The sequence below is a fragment of the Pipistrellus hanaki genome (assembly GCF_964339955.1).
Source record: "Pipistrellus hanaki genome assembly, chromosome: 16".
In the NCBI taxonomy this organism is placed as follows: Eukaryota; Metazoa; Chordata; class Mammalia; order Chiroptera; family Vespertilionidae; genus Pipistrellus; species Pipistrellus hanaki.
The window spans coordinates 45,861,429-45,879,424 of NC_140518.1; the positions used below are offsets into that span (position 1 = coordinate 45,861,429).

General features: G+C 65.0%; 1 protein-coding gene across 2 annotated transcripts; it reads left to right on the forward strand.

Moving 5' to 3' along the window:
- The first annotated feature begins 1,102 nt into the window (after positions 1 to 1,102).
- On the forward strand, positions 1,103 to 16,844 carry SLC47A2 (solute carrier family 47 member 2). 2 transcript variants are annotated; one of them, XM_084861433.1, is made up of 17 exons: positions 1,103 to 1,275; positions 4,722 to 4,823; positions 5,031 to 5,099; positions 5,531 to 5,679; positions 6,584 to 6,626; positions 8,194 to 8,238; positions 8,452 to 8,549; positions 8,807 to 8,904; positions 9,776 to 9,889; positions 10,788 to 10,855; positions 11,744 to 11,852; positions 12,804 to 12,879; positions 13,212 to 13,281; positions 14,667 to 14,799; positions 14,867 to 14,961; positions 15,445 to 15,537; positions 16,533 to 16,844. In XM_084861433.1, exons 2-17 carry the CDS (start codon positions 4,734 to 4,736, stop codon positions 16,806 to 16,808), a joined length of 1,626 nt encoding a protein of 541 aa, XP_084717559.1. In that variant the 5' UTR covers positions 1,103 to 1,275; positions 4,722 to 4,733; the 3' UTR covers positions 16,809 to 16,844. The 2 variants fall into 2 exon arrangements, with proteins under 2 accessions (XP_084717559.1, XP_084717558.1); XM_084861432.1 differs by lacking the exon at positions 1,103 to 1,275 and adding an exon at positions 3,149 to 3,454.
- The last annotated feature ends 1,152 nt before the right edge of the window (positions 16,845 to 17,996 follow it).

Sequence of the window (17,996 nt, forward strand, 5' to 3'; positions counted from 1 at the left end):
CCTCTGCAAGCCTAGTCACCCCTAACTGCCCTCCCCTACAGAGTTGATCACCCACAACTGCTCTCCCTTGCAGGCCTAGTCTCTCCCAACTGCCCTCCCTTGCTGACCATCTTGTGGTGGTCATCTTGTGTCCACATGGGGGCAGCCATCTTGTGTGTTGGAGTGATGGTCAATTTGCATATTACTCTTATTAGATAGGATTTGTTATTATTCAGGTATGACCAGGGCAAGAGATCAGGACACAACTGCCATTGAAAAGATCATTTCTTACACTAAGTTCCCAAGGGGAGGGCACTCCATGTCACTGGGACCACAGTGGGGAGCCCCAGGGTCAGTCGGGAGGGGAGCGTAGGCAAGAGCGTTCAGTGTCCCTTCCTGGGAAGGAAGGGTTTACGATGGTCACATTGGAATGACTCCCGCCGGCCCGGGTGTCCAGCAGCGGGCTCGGGTGGTTAGGGCAGAAGGTGGGAACGCATAGGGTGCCGGGCTGCGCATGCGGGGTTGGTTTGGCGTGACAGGTGCAGAGCTGATTGTATCCCCAGGAGTGGCCAGCTCCCGGCAGGCAGTCCCTTCAGTGCCAGCAAGGCCCCCAAGATGCAGTGTCAAGGACACAGAACAGAAAGGCCAGGTGAACCCAGGCGACCTCTGTGTATAAAGCGAGTGTGAGCTGAGTGTGACCTGCAGCCTGCAGGGCTGCTCGGCTACCGGGGCAGCTGCCCACAGTGCTGGCGGCCTTCTTCCCGCGGACACGATGCAGCGCCCGGCTGGGAGCAGGGAGGCCAGAGCCGGAGGCCGGGAGGAGGCCCGATGAAGGAGGGCGGGGAGGAGGCTGCGCAGAGCCGGGCATGGGGGCAGCCTGAGGGCGGGAGCAGAGCTGGCCTGGCTTTCCCTGGGGCAGAGCCTGGCCGGGAGCTTCGTTGGTGAGAGCGGGTCGGATGCACCAAGGTTGTGGGTTTGGCCCCGGGAAGTCACAGACAAGAAGCAGCAGTGAGTGCGCAAATAAGTGGAACCACATGATGCTTCTCTCTAATCAATAAAGAAATGTTTGTTTGTTTTTTTAAAAAAAGGAGTAAGGATTGTCTTCTACAGAGCAGAGAGTATTTGTAGCAAGGTGGTGGCAGTGGCCAGCCAATAAGAATTCCAGCCAGAGGACGGCAGCTGGGGAGACGGCTCTGGGAACGGCACAGAGAAGGTGACGAGGCCTCCGCGTGGAGCCGCAGGGTCACCAGGAGGACCGCTGGGCGCTGCCACGTCCGGCCCTGGCCGTGGCGCGTGGTAACCGGCGGGTTAATGAGGTGCCTCCGGGCACAGGCCGCCCCGGAGGACGGGCTGCACCAGGGGGTGCCCTTTGGGTTCGAAGGCTCGAGTCACTGTTTTCTAACCTCACGGCGTTTTCTGGCGTTAAAACTCAGAAATCAGCAGGCTCCGGAAGGCGGGAGGGCGAGCCCCCTCGGGGAGGCCGAGGGACACCTCACTGCTCCGGATGGTGAAGTGTAACCAAGTACAGGAGCTGACAGTTAACAAGTAACCGAGTAAACAGGCCTGGCTCCCCGTGCCAGGCAGCACCGGCGTCAGCTGCCCGGCCGGCCGTCCCAGGCTGCGGCTGGCCGTGGCATGTGGGGTGCAGGCAAGGGCACCCGCTGCCCAGCAGGCTCCTCTTTGGGGTTGGAAGGGGTGCAGGGGCTCGCAATGACCCTGCTCCCCTTGTCCTCCCGGTCCCTCAACAGGACTTGGTAGCTTTGGGGCCCTCCTCATGGTGAGTCCCGGCCCCTGCCAGGCGGCGGGAGACCCTCTGTTCTAGCTCAGGGCCTCGGCGCGGAGACGGAGGATGGAGAGCGCCTGTGATGGCCCCGGAGGGAGCTGTGGAGGCTGCCCCGCAGTCCGGGCAGAGAGGCTGCTTTTAGGCTGCGGCTTCCACAGGCCCTGCAGTGGCTGCTCCCCCGCCAGGCCTCGGAGGCCGGGCTGCACAGCGGGGCCTGGGGAGACGCACGTCCCCACGCCGCAGTCCCTGGAGCGCCGGCGACAGGAGGCACCACTGCCGGCCTCCGCCCTCCCGCTGACAGGGACCCCGAGGCTCAGTCACCTTCAGCAGAGGAAGCCAAACAGCTGCGCGCCTGCCCGGCCCTGGAGGGGCGCGGGGCCCAGTGCCTCACTGTTCTCTGCCCGCCTTCTGTGCCGTGTGCCAGCCATGCCAGGGGCAGTGCCGTCCTCTCGTCCCCCTCGGTTGGTGGTAAGGGCACCGCTTAGTGCCCAGGCTGTAATATTCCACTAGGAGCTCGGCAGAGGAGGAAGAACACATCGCCAGGTGCCCGGTGCCCAAACTGGGAACGTTTTGCGGAGGAGGCCCGGTGGTGTGGGCGGCACGCCCGCAGAGCCACAGGAGGGCGTGGCGAGCATCTCCTGTCCGGTTCCTCCTCCATGCAGCTCCCGGCTGGGCGCTCTGGGACGGGAGCCTCGCCCCCCGCCCCTCCGCCCCAGGTCAGCTGTCCTGCCTGCACGTCCCGGGCCCCTCACTCACTCACTCCTCCTCTCCTGGGGCAGCCCACACTGCAGAGCCATCCAGGCCTGAGCCCAGGGAGGGGGGTTAGGCGCTCCCCGGTTTGGGCTGCTGCTTGTCCTGGGGGTGCACCCACCCTGGTGGACGGGAAGAGATGGAGACCAGGGGCGGAAGGAACCTTGCAGGCGGCCCAGGGACAGCTTCACTGAGCAGAACAGATGCGAGAGCAGGGGGCTGGCTGCCCAGGCTGGGCACCGGGCTCCCAGTGCTGCTGCCCCAAGGGGAGGGGGCAGAGGGAGGGCGAGGGGTCTCTGCCCAGGGTCCCAGCCCCAGCCCCCACTCCAGGCTCCCGCCTGACCCCCCTCCTCAGGGCAGGGTTCTTGAGCAGCCCCCCTGGATGGGGCCTGGGCTCTGCAGCCGGCTCTCTGTCTCCATTTCTTCTTCTATGAAAGGGGAGCCGTCTGGGCACAGTCACCCCAGCCTGTAAGGCCCCCAAGTCCCCCTCCCCAGGCCCAGCACGCCCTGCCCTGCCCCAGCTCCCCCTCCGAGGTCTCGCCGCTGACCTGGGGGAGAGCAGACACAGGCACCCACAGCGCCAGCCCTGGTGACTCCAGGTGGCCAGGGCGCTGGGCTGTCCCTTGTGGGGCCAGGGCCAGGGCCCGAGGGCAGCTGAGGAGGCGAGGCTTGTCCCCAGCTGGTCTTCAAGGCAGCCCTCCTCCCTCTCCTTACTCATTAGCCAGCTGCCAGGTGACCTGGCCGCGGGTCCAGGCCGGACGGAGGTGCTCAGGCGCGTGCTCAGGCGTGCGAGGAGCCCGGCCGGCAGCCAGGGCCGGGATGGACAGCCTCCGGGACGCAGGTTCCCGGCAGCGCGGGGGCTGCTGCCCTGCCCCCTGCCAGCTGCTCCCTGTCGGCTTCAGGGCGGAGGCGTGGCGGCTCTTGGTCCTGTCCGGACCCCTGGTAAGGAGGTGGCAGTGCGGGCCGGGGGGCTGGGCCGGCTGCTCCGGCATGATCTGGGGGTGCCAGGGGCAGCTGCAGCCCTTCCCCAGAAGCCCCCCAGGCTGGCCACGCTCAGACTGTGCCCGGGCTGCGGCCCAGAGTGGCGGACAGCAGACGGCTGTCCCCGATGGTGCCGGGGGTAGAGGAGGGGCCTGTCCTTCAGAAACCACAGGCTGGTGGGGCGGGGCGGTCTCCTAGGGACAGTGAGAGCCTCTGAGGCAGGAGCCACAGGCCTCCCCTCGTGTGCGGGGGGAAGAGGGAGCCCGCTGCCCTTTTTATGTATGTATGTGTGCATGTATGTGTGCATGCATGTATGTGTTTGTGTACTTTATTGATTTCAGAGAGAAAGGGAGAGGTAGAGAGAGAGAGAGAGAGAGAGAGAGAGAGAAATAGGAGAATCACTGATTGGCTGCCTCCTGCACGCCCGCTACCAGGGATGGAGCCCACCGCCCAGGCTGTGCCCTGACCAGGAATTGAACTGGGACCTCTTGGTTCAACACTCAGCCACAGAGCCACACCAGCCAGGCACTGCCCTTTTTACTGACAAGGGAAAATGCCTTCAGATACATTTTTTTTTTTTCTGATTACAAAAGCTAATTGGTATGTGTTCCTTGTAAAAGTTTCAGACAAAACAAAAAGTTATAAAGAAGAAAGAAATTCATCTCCAGTCCCACCACCTGGACATTTTTTTTTTTTTTTTTTTAATCCTCACCCAAGGGTATTTTTTCCATGGATTTTCAGAGAGAGTGGGAAGGAGGGGGTAAGGGGAGAGAAAGATGGATGTGACAGAGACACATTAATTGCTTACCTCCCACACACACCATGACTAGGCTGGGGTTCGAACTTACAAACCAGGTACATGCCCTTGACTGGAATCGGACCCCCAACCCTTTGGTGAGCAAGCAGACTCTCTCACCACTGAGCACACTGGCCAGGGCCATTGCTAAGATTTTGCTGGGCTTCATTCCTCCTCCTTTTGTTTATATGTGGCCTGGCCAGTGGTTCCATGACATGGGTAGCAGCGGTGAAGGCTTGTGTTAGTCCCGGGCTCCTGCCCGGGGTCTCATTCCTGCCCGTTTAGGCAATAAGACCGCAGCCGGGTCCACACAGCCATGGGAGCACGCTGTCTCCTCTCCCGGCCTGGCCGCTGGGCCAGCTCAGGCACAGCTCCCCTGGTCCCCGGTGAGTGCGGGCTGTGCCGGCGCCCTGACCCAGGCCGCCTGTCCAGCTCCTGTTCCAGATGCTGTCCTTCATGATCTATGTGGTGAGCTCGGTGTTCTGCGGGCACCTGGGCAAAGTGGAGCTGGCGTCCGTGACCCTCTCTGTGGCCGTAAGTGCAGCAGGGCTGGAGGGGCGCCCCCCACCCCCAGGGCTTCCCGGAGAAGACCCAGCACAGGGCTGGGACCGGCCCCTCACAGATGGCACACAGTCTGCGGGCGGCCGCCCAGAGGGGGTCTCAGCTGCTGCTGGTGGCCTTGCCCCGGATGCAGCCCCTCCGTGGGCAGCGCCTGACCCTGCTTCCTCCTCTCGGCATCAGTTCGTCAATGTGTGCGGCGTGTCCGTGGGCCTCGGCGTGTCCTCTGCGTGTGACACCTTGATGTCCCAGGTAGGCAGGCCTCCTGCAGCCCGGCGGGCAGCGCGGTCCCTCCATCTGCCCAAAGCGGGTGGGGCCCCCAAAGGAGGAAGGGGTGGAGAGGTTCCCTGCCGGCGTGTCACATTTTGAGGGCGCACAGATATGACCCCTTTACGGGGGGGCCCGAGTTCTGGGCTTCCGGTGGGCCTGGGGACCTGGGTTGGGCCCTGGCTGCCATTGGAGGTGACTTGGTGAATGCTGTCCAGCCTCCAGCCTCGGCCTTTCTCCGGGCTGGGGAAGGACTGGGGCGCCGGGACGGGGAGCGGGGGACCGGGCGGTGCTGGGCGATCAGCTCTGAAGACGCTGGGAGCCCCTGGACGGCGCTGCTGCCTGTGCTGGCCGAGCAGGAGGGCTGCGGGGTTCCCGGGGGTCCGGGCCGCGCGCTGAGGGCGGCTGTGTTTCAGAGCTTCGGCAGCCCCAACAAGAAGCACGTGGGGGTCATCCTGCAGCGGGGCGCGCTCATCCTGCTGCTCTGCTGCTTCCCCTGCTGGGCGCTCTTCCTCAACACCCAGCACATCCTGCTGCTGCTCCGGCAGGACCCCGCCGTGTCCAGGTGAGGGCCCCCCCCCCCGCCCCGGGAAGGGCCCCGTGTCCAGTGAGGCCCCCGGGCAGGGGACCCCAAAGGAGCCCCCGCCCCCCTCCTCCCAGGTGCCGGGCTTTGGGGATCAGAAACAGCCACAGGGCGCCTTGGGGGAGGGTCCAGGCTAGGTTTGGGGATTCTTCCGCACAGTATGCTGCTCTGCCTGCGGCCAGCAGGGGACAGACAAGCGGCCAGTTTTAATTCAGGAGGAAAGAGGCCAATGAGGGATCTGCGTGTTATTTGCATTTGTGTCCCAGCACCAGTTGGAACATGACAGATGCTTTTTGAGGAAACAGGTGTGGCCCTAGCCGGTTTGGCTCAGTGGATAGAGCGCTGGCCTGTGGACCTGGGTTCTATTCTGCTCAGGGCCCGTGTGGAGGCAGCCAATCAATGTGCTCCTCTCTCACAGATTTTCCCCTCTCTAAAAATCAGTGGAGAAATGTCCTCGGTGAGGATTAAAAAAAGAAAGAAAGAAAGAAAGAAAGAAAGAAAGAAAGATGGAAAGAAAGAAATGCAGTGTGCACTACCCACTGTCCCAAAAAGGAGAAACAGGACTGAACTGATTTCTGATAGATTGCACGGTTATTATTAATTTTGGAAACGCCCCCATAGGGCCGCCTTGTTCACTGTACATGATGTGCGCTCATTGGCTAGCTCTTGGCAGGAGGGTGTTTTACCCCCTAAAGCCGAGCACTCTGAAGGCCATGCCTGTCCGGAGGCCCTGTGGCCGGTCCTCGGGCCTCCTGGGGCATGTGGCGGCACCCGCACTGGTCTTGGCGGCTCCTGCAGGGCCCAGGAGAGCCGCTCTGGAAACCGGGGTCCCCAGGGTGCCCCGCTGGGAGGCCCGCTGCCAGGCTGGCGCTTGGTTCTCTTGCAGGCTGACCCACGAGTACGTGCTGATCTTCATGCCCGCGCTCCCGGTAAGGCCGGGCCCATGGCTTCCCCTCCCTAATGCGGGCTTTCCCCCTCTCCTCCCCACCTGCTGGAAGCCCCCCCCCCCCCCCCCCCCCCCGGCAGCGACTCCCCCTGCGTCACAGAGAAGTTCCCTTTCTGGTCCGTGCAGATTGAACTTGTAAAAATAACAGAACGTGCCTTTTCTGATCAAAAAACATTTATTGTAGAAGCCTGGGGGGAAGGAAAATTTCAAATCACCTGTAACCCTACCATCCAGAGAGAACTAGGTTCTCTTTCCAGGGTTATTTCTACTCACACATGCGTGGTTGGCACCAGGGGGCGATGTTCTTGAGGAGAAAGCTGGGAAGGAAGGGCCGCCGAGGCCTGGCAGGGCAGACCGGCCACCCACGCTGAAAGGCCAGGGCACGACCTGGCCGGCCCGCCAGCTCCGGATGGCTTTGTGTCGTGGGAACACGTGGAAGGGCTGTTTCTCCTCCACGTCTTCCCCAGAACCAGGCTTTGCTCTTCAGTCCGGGAGGGTGGGTATTTGTCCAGCAGGGCCATGTGCCCGCGCAGGGGGAAGCACCCTACAAAGCTCCCCGGGGGAACTCCTGTGTAAAGCAAACAAGTCCCTCCCACGAGCTGCAGCTGCAAACTTTAATGAGCAACAATAAGACTTACATAATGCTCACCTGGCATTGGAATGCTTACAGATGCCAGTGCGGTTGTGTAATCACTTTGCTTACGTGTGTGTGTAATAGGTGCACATAACATTCCGGGCAGATGGGGAGGCAGGCGGAGATGGGTGAGGCCTAGAACCACACGGCTCTAGGTGTGCGGCAGAGCCAGTCTTTGACTGCAGACAGTGCGCTCCGGCTCCGTGCTCCTGACACTGCGCCGCCTTCAACAGGAGAGGCTAAGGGAGGGATGGGCACATGGCACAGGCCGGGGCCAGGGGACAGAGGACAGAGAGAGCACAGAGTGCCCTAACACACACACACAAGCACACACACACACACACACACACGCACACATGCACATGCACAGGCACACACATACATACGCGCGAGCGCACACGCGCACACAAGCACCCCACAGACCCGTGTGCTCCACAGGGAAAGAAAGCTCCCTCCAGGGGATCTGCGTACACCTACACCCCCAGACCCTCCTCAGGGGGCCTTGAACGGGCTCAGAGAGGCTGCTGTGCGGCCGCCTTGCTCAGCTGCCCCCGCCCCCTCCCATGGCTGTCTCCAGCGCCCAGAGCCTGCGCCAGGCGCTCACACCTGTGGATCAGGATCTGGTGTGTCCGAACCAGGCGCGGGCAGCCTTCCTGAGCGGCTGGGAGGCCTGGGGTGGCTGCCAGCACCCGCAGCCCTCGGCCTTGGCAGCAGCCTGCCGCCTGCGCTCTCAGAACCACATCCCCCGCCTCTCCCCGGGCGGGCCGCAGCGCGTGCCAGGTGAAGCCTGCCTGTGGTCCCTCGGAACTTCGGTGGAGTAATTGCCGCAAACTCAGATCCCTGAGAAGTCCCTGTTCATGTCCGTCTGGTCATGCTTTGGTAGTTGTTTACCTGTGGTGTGTTTTATTTTGTGCAGGTGATTTTTCTTTACAACCTGCTGGCAAAATACTTGCAAAATCAGGTACCAGTCCCTGGAGGGTGGCTAGCGCACTGCCCGGGCCCAGGGCAGGGCTTTCCCCCTCTCCGTGTCCGAGTCTGAGCCTGGGCTCCCTGACCTCGGGCACAGGGCCCGAGGGGAGCCCGTGCCTCCAGCCTCTCTGCACCCCCCGAATGTGCCCACACCCTGGTCCTGCCCAGCCCATGGCAAGGCCAGGCCAGTTTTCGCTTATTGCAGGGGATCGTCTGGCCCCAAGTCCTCAGCGGCCTCGTGGGCAACGGCATCAACGCCCTGGCCAACTACGTGCTGGTGTCGGTGCTGAGCCTGGGGGTCAGGTGAGGCCGAGGGGCTTCGGGGGCCTGTCGGGGACATGCGCACCCAGTGCCCACCCTCCCCTGGGGCAGGCCAGTGTCATCCTTGCTTCCCCCACAACAAAGGCTGTGGAGGCCACTCCCACTGCCCAGAAGGGGGAGGTCATGTGGAATTTGGTGGGGACGCCCCTCCAAAGAGACAGGGCGAGAGGGTCCCGGGGCCTGAGGGAGCCCTGCCTGCCGCGGCCTGCGGCCTCAGCCCAGCCCCCGCCTCCCTGCAGGGGCTCTGCCTTCGCCAACACCCTCTCCCAGTTCGCGCAGACCGTCTTCCTGCTGCTCCACATCGCGCTGAGGAGGCTGCACCGGGACACGTGGGCAGGTGGGCGGCCCCGCGGCCCGGCGCCCGCTGGGCAGGCAGAGGCCGGCGGGAGCCCCAGTGAGGAGGTCCCCCACCCCGACCTGCTTCTGGTTCCCTCGGGGCCTTGCTCTCCCCCTCAGGACTCCCCCCTCGAAGTCCTGGGGTCCCCTCACCCCATGCGCCCCGGGGCGGAGCCCGCAGGAGTCAGGCTCGGGAGCCCTCCGCTGGCCCCTGGACCTCAGGAGTGACAGTAACAACAGGCAAACCCTGGTGTCACCAGCGGCCGGCTCTCCTGGCCCAGCTAACGCACACCCACTATCCCCACTCCCTTCCCTCGGGGAAACTGAGCGGCTAAGCGACTCCCCAAATGCCAAAGATGGTCCATGTGGGGGCTGGACTCGAACCCAGGCCTGTCCACTCCCAGGCTCAGACTCGAGCCTTTCTGCCTCCTGAGGGCTGACGGCCTGTGGCTCTGCCTCCAGGCATTTCAGGCACCACGCAGGCCGGCCTCCTCCAGGCCAGGCGCCCCTGCCCCCATGTCTGCCTGCCATGGGCTCGTCCTCCGGCCTCAGTGTGCCGCCTCCGTGACCCTCCCGGGAAGCAGAGCAAAGACAGGACGCGGCTCTCCAATGAGCAGACAGAGCCCAAAAGGGCAGGCGCTTGCCCTAGATCCTGTGGTGTCCCGGATGGAGCGGCCCCCATCAGCATCCGGGGCTCCCCGCTGCCCGACCCCCAGCTGCTCCGTGGCCCCGGCCAGGCAGAGGATGCCCTGTCCCCATGCCCTTTTCCAAGCCCCCCCAGCACTGGGCCAGCGGCATGCCCTGGGTACAATGCCTCTTGGGCCTGGCAGGGGGCACAGCGGCTGCTGCTCAGCTCAGGCCTCTGCTCCTAGGCTGGTCCGTGCAGTGCCTGCAAGACTGGGGCCCCTTTTTCTCCCTGGCCCTGCCCAGCATGCTCATGATCTGCATCGAGTGGTGGGCCTACGAGATCGGCAGCTTCCTCATGGGTATGTGGAAGGGCGGGGTGGGGGTGGGGGTGGGGGCGGGGGGCCCCGTGGGCAGCTCACCCAGCTCAGGAGCCCCTTCCTGTAGTTGGCCAGTCGCCAGGCCAGGCCGGGGGCACTGTCTCCCCTCAGTCTGAGCTCCTGGGGGCAGGCCTGGGCCTTCTGTGGTGAATGCCAGCACTGCCCTGGCACCAAGTGGGTACCCAGAGCAGGGGAAGTCCCCGAGCGGTGGGAGGTGGAGCGGACGGTGCCGAGTGTGCATGGGCCTGGCCGGTGTGGGCTCCAGCACGGAGTCCACGCTGCCTGAGAACCAGACTGCTGCCCTGGCCCCGGAGACTGCCAGTCCGCCCTGCCCCCCGGACAGACGGGAAGGCCAGGCCCAGGACAGACGGCTGTCCAGAGCTGATCCCGCACCGCGGCCCCCGGTTTCCCGGCCTGGCCCAGTGCTCTTTCCACACCAGCCACGTGCTTCGGTCCAGCTGGACAGCCAAGCCTCCCGGGAACGGCCTGCAGAAGACGCCGAGGCTGGGCAGGCTCCCGGGAGGCTGGAGGCCCAGCAGGACGAGTTTGGTTGTGAATTTGCCCTTCAAAACCCTTTACCCCAGAGCAGAGGTGCCCGTCCGCTGAGGGCCTCGGGGCTGGCCCAGGCCTGCTCACCCCTCTTCCCCCCACAGGCCTGCTCACCCCTCCCCACCCCCCACAGGCCTGCTCACCCCTCCCCACCCCCCACAGGCCTGCTCACCCCTCCCCACCCCCCACAGGCCTGCTCACCCCTCTTCCCCCCACAGGCCTGCTCACCCCTCCCCACCCCGCACAGGCCTGCTCACCCCTCCCCACCCCCCACAGGCCTGCTCACCCCTCATCACCCCGCAGGCCTGCTCACCCCCTCCCTTCCCCGCAGGCCTGCTGAGCATGGTGGACCTCTCTGCCCAGGCCGTCATCTACGAGGTGGCCACAGTCACCTACATGGTGAGTGCCCCCGCCGACCAGCACCCCTGTTGCCCCTGGCGTCACAGGAGGGAGTGCACTGTCACTCTGTCCCCAGCTGCCCCCCACCTCAGGGCTCCCCATGCCCCTCAGGTCCAGGCCCTGCCAGACTCACTCAGACAACCGCAGTCACCCCGGGGCCAGTACTGAACTCAGTGGTGTTAGAAGAATCCTTTTCTAATGAACACCATTTTAAAATCAGGAGGTTTTACCACAGAACCTGGATCTCTGCATTTTCTTGAAAAAAATGGGACCTTCTATTGGCCTTGGGCCCGTATTCCTGCACCCCTCAGAGAGAACTGGGGGACAGGATCCCCGGGGTTCCTCTTCTCCCACCTTTCTCTGGAGACACGGGGTCCGTGTCCTCACGTGCGAACCCCAGCCTCCGGGATGCAGGCTCGGCCCCAGGCTCAGCAGAGGGTCATGAACCCAACTTACAAACTCATTGTGAGGTGACCCTTATCTTCACAGACGCTTTTACTGAAACATTTCCCTCCAGGGAGCTTTCCTGGCAACTCAGGGCCTTTTAAACATTCACTTTCTCATGAGCCTGGGGAGCATGTGAGTCTGGCTGCAGGCCCGTCTGCCTCTGACGTCTGATGGGGGGATGGGGTGGCGACTGCTGGCTCACTCGGGGTGTCCCCACCCCCTCACCACAAAGCAGAGGGTGCAGCAGGCTCTTCCTACACCGCCTGCCTGGGATCCACCTTCCTTTCTGCTCCTCTTTGGCCTTGGCTGGGGGCCGGGGAGCTGGGGGCAGGGGGCTGGGGGCTGCTTCACAGCCAGTCCGGCCTCTTTCTGGCTCAGCAGCCATCCATCCCAGGGGCCCAGACTGGCTCCGCTGACTGCACCCTCTTTCCTTGATCCCAGATCCCCATGGGGCTCAGCATCTCTGTCTGCGTCCGAGTGGGGACGTCCCTGGGAGCCGCCGACACCGTGCAAGCCCAGCGCTCCGCCGCCTCAGGCGTGCTCTGCACAGGTGGGCACCCTCTCCCGGGGAGGGGACTCGGCACGCTGGGGATCAAGGGCCTGGGCCCGGGGGGTCCTGGGTGCCTGCGGCAGGGCTAGGCGTGGAGCAGCCAGGCTTATTCCACTGGCTACACCTGCGTCGGGCCCAGAGCGGCCCTGGCTGATCCGTGGATGGTACCCCACCCCCCATTCCAGCCTGCTGTGCTCCTTCCCGCCCTCTGCTGGGCTCTTGGGCCTCTGGGGGCAGCCTGCCACCACGCACCTTAGTGTGGCTCCCCAGGCGCATCCCTCCGGCCGCCAGGGGAGCTCTGAGCTTGCCCTCAGGGCCCCCTCAGAAGGAACCAGCTGGTGTCCTCGCCTGGCTCTGCATTCTGGCAACAGGTGCAGATCAGCTCCTCTGAGAGCGCGGTGCTCAGGCTTCAGGCGGCACTGGGTCCCCTAGCACATGTGTCAAACACAAGGCCCGCGGGCCAAATCCAGCCCGCCAGGCCTTGCAATGTGGCCCGCACCGCGCTGTCATCACTGCACTCCGCTGTCAGTTTATGACATTGTCAGTTTATGACTGTTCAGTAAACCATTCGGCCCGCGATTTAGGCTGGATTTTAGGTTTTGGCCCCTTCTCTGATTGAGTTCGACACCCCTACAGAGGCAGCCACGGCACAGCCCCTGCGTGTGTCCGTCCCCCCCCCCCCCACACACACACACACACAGTTTCTCAGTTTCTGGCTAATTTCTAGCACGTGACCGGGTGATCCTGATGCTGCTGCCCCGGACCCACTTGGAGAGCCACGGGACAGGCGTTTCTATGCTGTCCTTCCCACAGGGCGGCAAACCTGTTCCCGTCCACGCGGCTGGCTCCAATGCAGGACGCCAGGCCCCGGTGTGGCGGGCGGGCTGGCCTGCGCCGGCCGCACTGGACTCCGTGGCTGATTAGCCAACTACTCTCCCCTGTCTCTCTCAGTTGGCACCTCGCTGGTTATCGGCGCCCTGCTGAGCCTCCTGAAGAACCACCTGGGCTCCGTCTTCACCAGTGACGAGTAGGCCATCGGTTTCCTCACCGGCTTCTGGGGAATGCCCAGTGGCTGCCGCTGTCCTCGGAGATGGGCACCTGCCTGGCTTGGCCCTGGTCCACAGGGAGCCGGGCTCGCCCTGGCTGGGCCCCCACAGAGACGCCAGCACCTGGGCTCGTTCCCCAGGCCTGGCCCACCACCTGCCTGTCCCATGGACAGGCAACGCAGGGCCAGGGACCTGGGTTTGCATGCGAGACAAGGTGGGAGGAGGTACAATGGAGGGAAAGTGGCCAGGTCTCTAGCGGCAGTCCTGCTTCAGCTCCCAGCGAGGGCTCAGGCTCGTTCCTGCTTCCCCGCAGGGAGGTCATCGCCCTGGTGGACAAGGTCCTGCCCGTCTACATCATCTTCCAGCTGTTTGAGGCCCTCTGTGTGAGTAGCTGAGGACTAGCATCGGCGTGTGGAGAGGCTGCCTGGGCGGTGAGCGCCCCAGGTGTTTACTAGCAGGAGGTCTATTTTTACCCCAAACAACGGCTCCCTGCCTCCTGCGATTCCAGCAAGCCAAACTGAAAAATTGCACCCGCGGAAGCTCACTGACCTTTGGCCGTCCTGGTTCCCAGTCTCTGAGTCTCCTGGTGCCTTTCTCTACAGTCCAGACTCCACCCATAGGAGCCTGGGTCTGCGGGGTTTCTGCTGGAGCTGGAGTTCAGGACAGTTGGAACTGGGGTTCAGTGCAGTGGGGGGCTTCCTTTCCCCTCCCGCCAGCCAGGCACTCGGCCATCCTTCCTCTCTGCGCGAGCGGCTCCCTCCCTCAGCGCTTTGCGGCTCCCCTGATCGGTGAGCCTCTCCTCCTTTCTGGTTGTAGATTTCCCACTCCGCCAGCTTTCCTGTGGTTTTGGATGATGTCCGTTCTGTCTTCAAGTTGTTGTTTTGAGATTGTTGTGCGAGGGGGCAGTTTAGGTGCTTACCTAGCCGCCATCTTGGTTTCTTGTGCAGATTTCAAAGTTCAAGAGGCAACACCTGTCCCCAGGGAGTGACCTCTCTGCTCACATGTGCAGAGCCATAAAGTACACGTAGCCCTCATCCTAACAAAATACAAACAACCAAACACCAGCAGCCGGGGTGCTGAGGCTGGAGCTGTGCCTGCGCTTCTTCAGCTCGTCCGCTCCGGTCCCGGGGGACGAGGCTGGGAAGTAAAGCAGGAGGCGAGCTTCCGGCCGGGCAGAGGCTGCCCGTCTCCGACGGCAGGCGGTGGGCAGAGCAGCGGCCGCAGGAGCACCACCTGCCAATCCCGGGACCTGGGGATGGTGCCAGTGCCATAAGGGCCTTGGGATGGGGGACAGTCCCGGATTATCAGATCCCAGGGCCTCAGGGGCGGGAGGCGGCGAGCCGGAGGAGGTGTGTGAAGGAGCTAGGGGGGCGCGCTGCTGTGCGGGCTGCGGGGCCCAGGGCGCAGGCGGCTCCGGGAGCCGGGGAAGGCCCAGAAGGCACCAGCCTTGGCGTCCGTGTGGTGAGACCATGGGACTCCCAGGCTCCAGGACTATAGAATGACAGTGCGTGGTTTTAAAGCTAAGTCTGTGTGGGCTACAGCAGCTCAGAAAACACCTCCCCTCTCTGAGTGAGGTTCGGCGTCTCCCAGGCCAGCGGCGGTGTCTCCGACTTTACCGCCTTTCTGTGTGGCGAGGATGCAGAGGCGACGGGGCCTGAGCTGTGCTCCAAACGTAGCCACACCGGGCACCGCCTGGGCTCCAGCGCCACACAGAGCAAAGGGGTGGGAGCGCCTGCCCGCCCCCCTAACTGCCCTCTGCTCGCCCCAGTGTGTCTACGGCGGAGTCCTGAGAGGCACCGGCCGGCAGGCCTTCGGGGCCGTGGTGAACGCCATCGCCTACTACGTGGTTGGCCTCCCGCTGGGCATCGTCCTGGCCTTCGTGGTCAGACTGCGAACCATGGGTACGCGGCGGGGAAGGGGGGAGGGCTGGGTGGGCCCGGACACGCGCCCACGGCCACTGTCCCCCAGGCCTCTGGCTGGGCATGCTGACCTGCGGCGTGCTGGCGGCGGCGGCCCTGGCCGCCTACACTGCGCGGCTGGACTGGGCACGGGCGGCGGCCGAGGTGAGTCTCAGCCCCGGCCGGGGACACCCGCCTGCCCAGCCAGGCCAGCGACTGCCCACCGGGGAGGCCCGGGCACAGACCCCCCCACAGCCTCCCCCCCCAGTCTCCCCCCCACGGCCCCCGCCCCCCACGGCCTCCTCTCTCCCACGCTCCCTCCCCCACAGCCTCCCCCCCCCAGTCTCCCCCCCACGGCCCCCGCCCCCCACGGCCTCCTCTCTCCCACGCTTCCTCCCCCACAGCCTCCCCCCCCCAGTCTCCCCCCCACGGCCCCCGCCCCCCACGGCCTCCTCTCTCCCACGCTCCCTCCCCCACAGCCTCCCCCTCCGCTGCTCTGAGGGCTGCGCTCTGGGGCAGCGGGAGCAGGGGGAAGCGGAGCGCAGTCCCAGGATGAGGGCTGGGGGAGGCGGGGGTGTGGGAGCTCCGGATTTGGGGTCCAGCCGCGGGAGGGGCGGCTGGCGGGCTGACGACAGGCTCTCTCCTCAGGCTGAGAAGTACGCGGGGCTGCAGCGGCGGCAGGGCACCCAGCACCCCGAGAGCCGGCCCCCGGGAGCCGGGCCCGAGGAAGGGGCCGTGTCTGCCGTGTCTGCAGGTAACACCGAGGGCGTCTGCTCAGAGCGGCCCGCGGCCCGTGCTCTCAGCGGCCTGAGGCCTGAGCCCCGAGACACCCTCTCTCACACACACCTCCTTACACACGCACGCACACACACACACACCCTCACACCCTCTCACACACACACACCCTCACACACACACCCTCACACACACACACACACACACCCTCACACACACACACCCTCACACACACACACCCTCACACACACACACACACACACAACCTCACACACACACACACACCCTCACACCCTCTCACACACACCCTCTCTCACACACACACACACACACACACACCCTCACACACACACACACACACACACACACCCCCTCACACACACACACACACACACCCTCACACACACACACACACTCACACACACTCATACACACATACACACACACACATACACACATGCTCACACATACACACACACCCTCACACACATACACCCTCACACATACACACACACACACACACCCTCACCCTCACCAGGGAGGCAGGCCCGCAGCGGGCTCTCAGCTGGGAGCTCCCGGAGCTCAGCCTCTCCCGTCCCCCTCCGCAAAGGCAGGAGCTGAGGCCGGGCGGCCATAGTGCCCCGCCGCCCGGGCCGGAGGCTCCCGGCCGGGCTGTCCTGTCCTGAGGGGGGTCTGCCTGCTCCTCCCGCACCGCACCCCCCGGGCGGCACCGTCACCCGGTGTGCGGTGAGCGAGGCCCCGCGGGCACCGGGCCACCGCACTGAAACCCCAGGGAAGCGCGTGACCCCGACTGTGCGCACACCCAGCGCTTCCCGCTCATCCCGCCCGCTGCCGCCGGGGGCAGCGCAGCCAGCGCGGGGGGGGGGGGGGGGGGGGGGGGGCGGCGGCTCCGGGGGCGGCCGGCCAGCGCCGGGGGGGGCCGCAGCAGCGGGGACCCTATACCCCTTCCCGGCCTGGACGGCTGAGCGCCCCCTTCCTCCGCAGTGGCCACGGGCGCCTGCCCCGGCGTCTCCCTGACGAAGTTCTCGGGCCCCGGGCGCCCCGCGGACCTCCGGGCGGAGCTCGGGGCGGACCTCGGAGCGGACCTCCGGGCGGACCTCCGGGCGGACCTCCAGCCGGCGGCCCCGGCCCGCCCCGCTCCCGCCCGCGGGCTGTCGGCGCGGCAGCTGGCCGTGCGCCGCGGGGCCGCGCTGGGGGCCGCGTCCGCCGCGCTGGCCGCGGGGCTGGCGGTGAGCGTCCTGGTCTCCCGGCGCTAGGGGGCGCCGCTGAGGGGGAGCCGGAGCCGCCCCGCACAGCCCGACCCATGGCACTCCGGAGCTGCGGGGCCACACGGCCCTCCCCAGAGGCGCGCCATGGCCCAGGGTCCGAATGCGATTCCGCTGTGGCCAACGGCTCCCTCCTCGCCCGACTGGAGGCGAGGCTCCGGGACTGCAGACGCTTCCAACGGGACGTTCCAGTCAGAACAACCACCACATTAAAAGGAAGCCTTTCCCAGCGGCTTCTGCCCCTCTGTCCGCGGCCTCCGCCCAGCGCTGGACAAGGGGCCGTGGGCCTGACCCCCCGCTGCCGGCCCGCGGTCCCCCCACCCCCCGGGCGGCCAGCGCGGCTGCCCATCGCCCGCCCGCACCCCGCCTCCACCGGCATTCCCGTCAGAGGCCTGCAGCAGCCTCCCCGCCGCAGGTGACAGGAGGCGCAGTGTGGCCGGTGCGGAGCCGGGCGGACACCTGTGGGCCCGGCTTCTTAGCCGCACCCACCGCCGTCGCAGAGGGCAGCCTCAGCACCAGCGGCTCTCACCGCCCACAACCAACCGGACGCAGCGGGCAAGGGCGACAGAGACAGGATGGAGTCCAGCTCCCTGACTTGAAGGCCAGCGTGCTATGAACTCAGCTCCTGTTCGAAGCGAGTGGACAGCAGCCTCCAGCCGGCAGGCAGGCCACACCCTCGTCTGCCACAGGTGCCTCTTGTGCCGAGCCTCAAGCACCACGGCACGCACAGGGACAGCGTGGCGAGGCAGTGCCACTGGTTCTCCACCGTGTCCGTGACTCCCAGCGAGGAGGGAAGGGTCCGTGGTCGAACGAGCGCTGGGAACACCCGGGCACCTGAAGGCCCTTCCGCCGTGGGCACCTGAATGCACTGGGGTCTCCCAGCAGCCCCTGGGGCAGGCCGGTGGTGCCCCTTTTATGTGTGAGAGCTTGGGATTAGTGTCCTACGAATGTGCTCACAAAACATTCTTTAGATCAGCAAATGGGGATGGGAGGGTAAGAGTGCCACCAGTTCTGTTTCCTTGCCCAGGCCACTGGGCATTTCTGGCACCAGCTGATGTCCCACAACTTAGTTCTGCATACCCACCAGACACAGCAATAGCTCCCACAGGTTAGGGCCTGGGTCCCATATATGCTGTCCCCGTCTCCCCCCCTCACTGGCAACTTCAGGCTCTGCACACA

Bases quoted from the DNA above. Each gene is read 5' to 3' on its own strand.
- SLC47A2 (XM_084861432.1), top strand. From the start codon at position 3,332: ATGGACAGCCTCCGGGACGCAGGTTCCCGGCAGCGCGGGGGCTGCTGC. The intron at 10,856-11,743 runs GTGAGTGCCCCC...CCTTGATCCCAG, and splicing joins TGGCCACAGTCACCTACATG to ATCCCCATGGGGCTCAGCAT. The intron at 12,880-13,211 runs GTAGGCCATCGG...GCTTCCCCGCAG, and splicing joins TCCGTCTTCACCAGTGACGA to GGAGGTCATCGCCCTGGTGG.